This window comes from Alnus glutinosa, chromosome 8, assembly GCF_958979055.1.
Source record: "Alnus glutinosa chromosome 8, dhAlnGlut1.1, whole genome shotgun sequence".
In the NCBI taxonomy this organism is placed as follows: Eukaryota; Viridiplantae; Streptophyta; class Magnoliopsida; order Fagales; family Betulaceae; genus Alnus; species Alnus glutinosa.
Window position 1 is genome coordinate 28,021,916 of NC_084893.1, and position 9,264 is coordinate 28,031,179.

The 9,264-nt window shown below is 31.8% G+C and overlaps 1 protein-coding gene across 1 annotated transcript; it reads left to right on the top strand.

Annotated features, from left to right (window-relative positions):
• Nucleotides 1–5,797: 5,797 nt before the first annotated feature.
• On the top strand, nucleotides 5,798–8,952 carry LOC133874562 (uncharacterized). Its single transcript, XM_062312412.1, has 2 exons — nucleotides 5,798–6,050; nucleotides 8,528–8,952. Exons 1-2 carry the CDS (start codon nucleotides 5,945–5,947, stop codon nucleotides 8,719–8,721), a joined length of 300 nt encoding a protein of 99 aa, XP_062168396.1. The 5' UTR covers nucleotides 5,798–5,944; the 3' UTR covers nucleotides 8,722–8,952.
• The last annotated feature ends 312 nt before the right edge of the window (nucleotides 8,953–9,264 follow it).

The following is a 9,264-nucleotide window of genomic DNA, read 5'->3' on the forward strand; positions in this document are numbered from 1 at the left end:
TTTTTTAAAGGGTTTAGGGTTAGGGTTTGTTAGGGTTTAGGGTTAGGGTTTAGGGTTAGGGTTAGGGTATAAATTTAGAAAGTGTAGGATTTTTTTTTTTTAAAGGGTTTAGGGTTAGGGTTTGTTAGGGTTTAGGGTTAGGGTTTGTTAGGGTTAGGGTTTAGGGTTAGGGTTAGGGTATAAATTTAGAAAGTGTAGGATTTTTATTTTTATTTTTTAAAGGGTTTAGGGTTAGGGTATAAATTTAGAAAGTGTAGGATTTTTTTTTTTTTTTTTTAAAGGGTTTAGGGTTAGGGTTTGTTAGGGTTTAGGGTTAGGGTTTGTTAGGGTTAGGGTTTAGGGTTAGGGTTAGGGTATAAATTTAGAAAGTGTAGGATTTTTTTTTTTTAAAGGGTTTAGGGTTAGGGTTTGTTAGGGTTTAGGGTTAGGGTTTGTTAGGGTTAGGGTTAGGGTATAAATTTAGAAAGTGTAGGATTTTTTTTTTTTTTTTTTAAAGGGTTTAGGGTTAGGGTTTGTTAGGGTTAGGGTATAAATTTAGAAAGTGTAGGATTTTTTTTTTATTTTTTAAAGGGTTTAGGGTTAGGGTATAAATTTAGAAAGTGTAGGATTTTTTTTTTTTTAAAGGGTTTAGGGTTAGGGTTTGTTAGGGTTTAGGGTATAAATTTAGAAAGTGTAGGATTTTTTTTTTTGTTAGGGTTTAGGATATAGGGTTCGTTATGGTTTAAGGTTAGGGTTTGGTTATAGAAAATGTAGGAATTTTTTTTTTTTTTAAAGGATCTAGGATTAGGGTTTAGGGTTTAGGGTTTTAGTTTCTTAGGGTTTAGGGTTTAAGGTTAGGATTTTTGTTTTTAGTGTTAGGAATTTTTTTTTTAGAAAGTGTAGGAAATTTTCTTTTTAAGGGTTTAAGGTTAGGATTTTTGTTTTTAGTGTTAGGGTTTCTTTTTTTAGAAAGTGTAGGATAATTTTTTTTTTTAGGGTTTAGGGTTTAGGGTTTAAGGATAGGACTTTTGTTTTTAGTGTTAGGGTTTCTTTTTTTAGAAAGTGTATGATATTTTTTTTTAGGCTTTAGGGTTTAGGGTTTGTTAGGGTTTAGGGTTTAGGGTTTAAGGTTTAGGGTTAGGGTTTTTAAGTGTACGAATTTTTTTTTTAGGGTTTACGATTTAGGGTTTAGAGTTTAGGGTAAGGGTTTTTTTTAAGAACGTGTAGGATTCAAAGTTTATTTAAGGGTTTATTATTGTGTTGGTTTTATGGTTATGATTTGAAGATATAAAGTTTAGGGTTGGAGTTTAAGTATTTCTTAAAAAGTAGACGGTCAATTTTAATATTTTTTCTTTTTTTATTCAAACCCATTTTATTGGTTGTTCCCATTTATTATTTTCAAAAGTGTCATCGTTGGTTTATAACGTTAAACTAATATCGGACATTGTTTGATTTTGTTTGACTAACAAAAAAACATTGTAATCCATAATAACACATTCAAAATATATATATATATATAACCTCTCAAATAAAAAATTAGGATAGGAAAAATTAAAAACATAAAAAACACAACATGGCAAAAAAGAACATGGCTTTCAAAAAAATAAAAATACATATAACACTAAATGACACAAAAATACAAACGCCTACACAATTTCTAAATATCAAATCTGTACTAACACAAAAATACATGCAGCATTGTTAAAAAAAAAAACACAAACTATAGCAAAAATGAAATACCTACTCCAAGAAAACCCCCCAAAAAAAAAAAAAAAAAAAACAGTAATTTAAGCTTACACTGATTCAGCAAAATTGAAAAAATAAAATATAACACAGTCCAAAAATTATTACAATTATCAATCAAGAACAAATGTCCAAATTATTACAATAAAAATTATTACAATATATATTCAATCAGTATTTCATTTACATGTTGAAAAAAAAAATGAAATACAAATTTAAGGGGAAATTACTCACTGTCGACGGTAGGTTGTGGATTTAGGGCTCCTTCTTTATATATATACCTGCATATTCGGATATACATTATGGAGAAAGGAAAAAAAAGTTAGCAAATGTATATATATATAACACTAAATTTATCTGCAATATATATTAAGAGCACCGGCGACTGAACAGAGAGAGAGAGAGAGAGAGCCACTGACCCGACCGGAGGAAAGGGAACCGACGGCCTAGCCAACCCCTGCCGGAGGGACGTCCCAGTAGAGAGAGAAAGAGAGAGAAAGAGAGAGAGAGAGAGAGAGAGAGAGAGAGAGAGAGAGAGAGAGAGAGAGAGAGAGAGAGCGAGAGAGCTAGAGGGAATCGGTGAGAGAGAGACAGTCGGTGAGAGGGAGACGTGACGACGCCGGAGCTCACCACACCGGCCGGCTGAGCTCGCCGGAGAGACAGAGAGAGAGAGAGAAGAAATGAGAGAGAGAGAGAGAGAGAGAGCGAGAGAGAAGAAATGGGTAGCTTCCTCTGGAAGCTACCCATTTCTTATATATAAATATAAGTATATAATTTATATAATATAATATATATTTATATTATTAATTAGTTTTACGTATATAATATATAATGTTTGGCCAGGTGGCGCGCGGGAGAATTCCCGCGCGGCATCCGGCCAAACAGTTGGAGACGTGTTTATAAATACACGTCTCCACATGCTATATATATATATATTATATCTATTTTATATAAACCCATGCAACCCTAAGTTCATGCAATGCATGTACTGCATGTACATGCACTGCATGAACTCATGTTAATTATTATTATTATTTTTTTGGGTCTACATATATGCTTCACAAAGTTGGTTTAATTATGCATATAGTACAATATGTCAATTTAGGGTTAGGGTTTACGTACTTATAAGTACACCATATATATATATATATATATATATATATATATATATATATATATATATAACTCATCATATAAACCCTAATCATAAGTGTATGTATTTTGTATAGCAAACAACCATAACCCTAACTGTATGTACTATATATAGAAAAAAACCCTAACCCTAAAATACACGTCCCCCATAGTAGAAATTGTATTTAATTTAAAAAGTAATAAATATATCTATATATATAATAAAAAATAATTATATATAGAAATAAATATATTATTTAAAAAATAATAATTTAATGGTCCAAAAAATTAAACTATAACTCTAAGTGTATATACTATATATAGCTATAAACTATAACCTTAAGGGTACGTACTATACTAAAACCTAAAACCATAAAAAATAAAAACTAAAACCTAACCATAAAATTAAACTCTAACCCTAAGTGCTAGACTATATATAGCTATAAACTCTAATCATGAGGGTACGTACTATATCTAGTCATAAACCCTAACCCTAATCCTCTATCCAAAAGTATATAATATATATATACATATATATATATATATATATACATATATATATATATATATATATATATATATATATATATATATATATATATATATATATATATATCGGAACAATCTAATTTTGAACTGCTCATGATTTAACTTATATATATATATACTTAAAAGTGTACAATAATGACACGTGAAAAATATATTGACATTATTATTCATTAAACGTAAAATCAATAAAATTATAACACATAGCCCTAAGTGTATATATTATATATACCTATAAACCCTAAAACCCAAACCCTAAGTGTATATATAGCTATAAAACTAAACCCTAAGTAAATGTACTATAACTATAACTATAACTATAACTATAACTATATATATATATCGGAACAATCTAATTTTGAACTGCTCATGATTTAACATATATATATATATATATACTTAAAAGTGTACAATAATGACACGTGAAAAATATATTGACATTATTATTCATTAAACGTAAAATCAATAAAATTATAACACATAGCCCTAAGTGTATATATTATATATACCTATAAACCCTAAAACCCAAACCCTAAGTGTATATACTATATATATCGATAAACCATAATCCTAAGTATATATACTATATATAGGTATAAACCCTAGCCCTAAGTGTATATACTATATGCTATAAACCCTAACCCTAAGGGTATGTACTATATATAGCCATAAATTTACGAGGGACTAAACTATAAGTATTTAATTCATTATGTAGCGCAGAACTCTAAAAATAATTGCATTTACTATATATAGACATAAATAAAAAGGTTACTGTATATAGTTTCTAAACCGTTTACATGCATGCATATCTATATATATAGTATTAATTATAGGTTTTTTAACTTTGTTATGTTTAATTTTTTTTTTTTTTTGGTTTCTAAACGTAGATGGTGTACAAAACTAAACCCTAATTTAAACTATTTAGTTTAATTATATATTTAGCATCAAATTTGTATAATTATGCATATAGTACAATATGTAAATTAGGTTAGGGTTTACGTGCTTAATAGTATACTATATATATATAAATAAGGAACCTAAAAAGTATAAATTCCAACCAACAAATTTACATATAGCATATAGTACAATATGTAAATTAGGTTAGGGTAATCTACACCGTATTTTTGGATTAGATTTGTATGATTAATAATGTAAGGAGTTTTTTTTTTGATTTTTTTTTTTTAAATAATTAATACAACACAGAATTTTTTTTTTTAATATATATTTGGCGAATTAATAAATTTTTGACACGTGTATTAATACACGTGTCCATTTGGACACGCATATGAAATACACGTGTCCAAATGGACGCGTGTATTCCATATGCGTGTCCAAATGGACACGTGTATTAATACACGTGTCCATTTGGACACGCATATGGAATACACGTGTCCAATTGGACGCGTGTCTATATACACGCGTCCAAAATGGACACGTGTATTCCATATGCGTGTCCAAATGGACACGTGTATTAATACACGTGTCCATTTGGACACGTATATGAAATACACATGTCCAAATGGACACGTGTATTTCATATGCGTGTCCAAATGGACACGTGTATGTCATACACGTGTCCATTTTGGACGGCTTCACAAATTGACACGTGTCTAAAATGACACGTGTTAATTTGGACGCGTGTCTACAGTAACGGGTACTGTAGACACGCGTCAAAATGAAGGTGTTTTTGTAGTGTAATACAACTACCTAGCCTCCAAATTAATCAATGATTTTAAACTTGTAAAAGTATTATTAATTGCATGCAACGTGTTATATTAAAACTTGATTTCAGATAGAGTGTTAATTAAGCATATGATGGGGGTGTTAGTCATTTTGTTTAGACGGTTTCAATGGTTTGGTTGTGAATATTGGACAGCATTATGAGTTGTAAGCATCAGATAGGCTTGAGCTCTTGGTGAAAAACTTATAATCGAAAGGCAGTGATGGTTGTGAGCATTGGATTATACTCCTGGTGGTGGTGAAAAGCTTAATTTTTGAAGGGATCAGTGATACTTGTCCGCATTGGAAGGACAACTTTGCTGGTTGGAAGCATTAGATAGGATTGAGCTCTTTGTGGCATTTTTTGTGGTGAGCATTGGCTGGTACAATTGAGGTTTCGATGGCAGTAAAAGACTTCTATTCGATGGAGAGTGATGGCCGTTGTGAGCATTGGACAACATTGGCGGGCTGTTGGTCTTGTGTGCGATATTTAATTGATACAGGCGATTGAGCTCTTGGTGGTGGCAAAAAACAATATCCATTGGAAGGGAGTAATGGTTGTGAGCAATATTAATTAGAGGCAATTTTGGACTCTCGATGCTTTGAAAAGCTTTCATTCGAATAATAGATTTTGTCCCTAACCCTAGGTCCTACCTCCCTCCCTAGTCCCACACACACATGCACAGACAAGAAATGTCTATATATAAGGAGGAAGAGCCACAATGCAGTAAATCATCCTTCACTTAGACACATAATTAATCATCTTAGAGTTTGTTTCCCTAGCTAGTACTACATTGTCTCCAATCCTCTTCATTGTTAACGAAAAATGGGTTACTCCAAGACTTTTCTTCTCCTTGGCCTTGCCTTTGCTGTTGTGCTCCTCATCTCCTCCGATGTCTCAGCTTCTGAGCTTGCTGTTGCCGCTCAAACCAGTAAGTTTCTTACTTTTTCTTGAGTTAAATATGCGCCTTTACTATCTTCTACTTTTTGGTGATGATCAAGTGCCCTCCTGTTCTAATTAAATAACGTGTAAAATCCTCATTATATAAAGTACTGATAAAATGCATCCGTTAGACGAGGAAAAAACAAAACAGAGTACTTCGAAGTACATGACGACATGCCTTGCATCTCTACATCCGTTTTACAAAATATTAGGGAACATCATTTTCATGTGTTTCATAGAATTTGTTTTAAGCACTTTATGTCTTTTGAAATGCACAACTTAATTTCCAGTATAATTATAGTTTACCTTAGCCATGTGTGATATATTTAACTTCTTCAACTCATGATCATTTATGTCCAAACTGGCGCTATATATTATTGTATGAATACAACTATATTTAATTTAGCAATTCCTTCTTTGTATCTATTTATAAGTATGTTCAAATATTAATTTAAATAATCAAATTTATTATTTTGTATTTGCTTGAATTTTTAAGACAATTAATTATTTGACATGGTGTAAACTTAAATGTATTGGAAGAAAGTTAAGGACAAATAAAATTAAAGCTTTCATACATTGAGATACACGTGTATTTAAAATACTCGTGTCAAACGGTTTGACACGTGTATTTGAAATACACGTGTCAAAATTAAATACACGTGTCAAACGGTTTGACACGTGTATTTGAAATACACGTGTCAAACCGGTTTGACACGTGTATCTCAATACACGTGTCAAATTGTGCAGTTAATGACTTGCACATCTGACACGCGTGTCAAAATGCACGTGTCTAACTGTTTGACACGTGTACGACACTGTATACGTGTCAAACTGCACGTGGCTATTTACATGCATTTTTGTAGTGATATATGAGACAAGATTCGAACATGATATATATATATATACATATAGTTATCTTAACTCTTAAAGTTCACTCTAATCTTGTCAAGAGAAGATCAAATTCAATAAAGAGATACGCATTCAAAGGAAAAAAAGAAAAGAAAGAAAGCAACGAGATCTCTTTCTCTTTCCTTTTTTTTTTTTTTTTTTTTTTTTTTTTTTTTTTCAGGTCCACTCATCAATTGTGGTCTATAAAATAGAATGAAAAGGGAAAAATACCAGGAACTATATACCATGTACGTGTCGCTGATTTGATTTGCAAATGAAAATGTTATATACTACACTTGGATTATTATTATTATTATTATTATTTTTTATTAATAAACTTGATCTAATTAAAGATTAGAAGCTAATGAGTACGTACTGTTAGGCCAGTAGTCCAATAGAATAGAAGTAAAATAAGAATGTAATATATAGGGTTACTCATTTGCAAATATCTGTTTGGTACACATGATTCATAATCATAACAGCGACAAATCATGCATGAACATCAATTTAAATACCATGTTAGAAGATGAGGCCAGCAAGGGCATAGTCTCTCCCCAAACTTGTTTTGCGGCCACGTCTTTTGACATTTGCTTTGCATGAAATAGATGGAGGGGCAATTACAAGAAACCAGCATATCCGTACGTAATGGTTGACGGTTTTGATTAAACAGTCGCAGAAAATTAGGTGGCACATTATTTACGATTGTGAGCATCATTCAGATCGATCCTATTTCATTTTTTTTGGGGGGGGATAATATTGATATTTCCTTTTGCTAAAACGAAAAAAAATAAAAAAAATAAATCCTAATTAATTAAGCATATTTTTGACTCTTGGACTCCATTGTTTACTTGAGAGACACTGATCCGATGATCGAAAACAAACAAATTAATTTTGCTGCCCCATCTCTCTCTCTCTCTCTCTCTCTCTACATAGTGAGAGCCACAATGCAGTAACTCATCCTTCACTTACTAGAAAGAGAATCTTCTTAATTAGATCGAGTGTGTTTCCCTACTGTACGTTGTCTCCAATTCTCTTCGTTGTTAACAGAAAAATGGGTTATTCCAGGACTTTTCTTTTCCTTTGTCTTGTCTTTGCTGTAGTGCTTCTCGATCATCTCATTTGATGTCTCAGCTCGTGAGCTTGCTGAGGCCGCTCAAACCCGTGAGTTTATTCCTTTATTGAGTTAATTAATAGTTTCTTCCTTTCTTGTTCTAAACTTGGTGTTTTAGGTCGGATCCGGATCTTCTTCATTTTACTGGAAAGGCAGAGAATCCATTTAGATGGCTACATTTCTTTTAAAAATATCTAACTCTTCATTTAAAAGACATTAAAATGCAAACTTAACATTACCATTAGACTAACTACAAAGAAAACAGGGAAAAACAAAACCAACAAAAAAAAACTACTACTTTAAATTTCTAATTATCCAAAGGGCCGAAAGATGGGGCGCCCGGGCCCCACATTTTATATCATGAAGACAATAAAATGCACTTAAAAAAAAAAGTTTTCCAGTACTCTGTAGCTTTATAGAAGTACCTTATCTATGTTGTAATTAACTTTTTGATACTATTTGTGTAGAGGAGAATATGCAAACTGACGGTGTGGAGGAGGATAAGTATCATGGCCATCGTCACGTGCATGGACATGGGCATGGACATGTACATGGGAATGGGAATGAACATGGACATGGTCATCACCACGGCCGTGGTCACCCAGGACACGGTGCTGCTGCAGACGAGACAGAAACCGAAACTGAAACCAACCAAAATTAGACCAATCTTTTGATTCGTCCTATATATGCTATCAGTTGTACGTACGTCTAAGTGTGTCTAAGTCGTAATATGTGGCTTAATTATCTAATTAAGCTTGTATGCCAATAAACTTTATGTTTCTACTTTTGTCATGTGTAATTTTTGCTTTTCTATGTATTACAATGTACGCTGTAGCATATCAAAATTAAACGAATCCTTTGTCCTATATATATATATATGCAACTTTTGAAAGGCTGTACGTGAATAAGATTATATTGGATGAATATATAGTTTATGAATTCTAAACCTTATGCCCGTTTGTTTCGGCGTAAAATGATTTCTGAAAAATGGTTTCGGTATTTTCCGGTGTTTGGTAAAGGCGAAAATAATGGTCAACCGAAAAATGATTTCCGTTTGACAAAAAATGCTTAATAAATTTAGGAAAATGATTTACGTTTTTTAAAAACGTAAATCATTTTCCGTAAATGGTAGATGCAATCGATTCTTTTTTAAACAACGCAGTCGACCTTTACATTCAAGCAGTTGACTATTGCCGAATTTCGA

Excerpts from the sequence above, each read along its gene's own strand:
- LOC133874562 (XM_062312412.1), top strand. The coding sequence starts at position 5,945 with ATGGGTTACTCCAAGACTTTTCTTCTCCTTGGCCTTGCCTTTGCTGTT. Across the intron at positions 6,051-8,527 it reads TGCTGTTGCCGCTCAAACCA|AGGAGAATATGCAAACTGAC; the intron begins GTAAGTTTCTTA and ends CTATTTGTGTAG.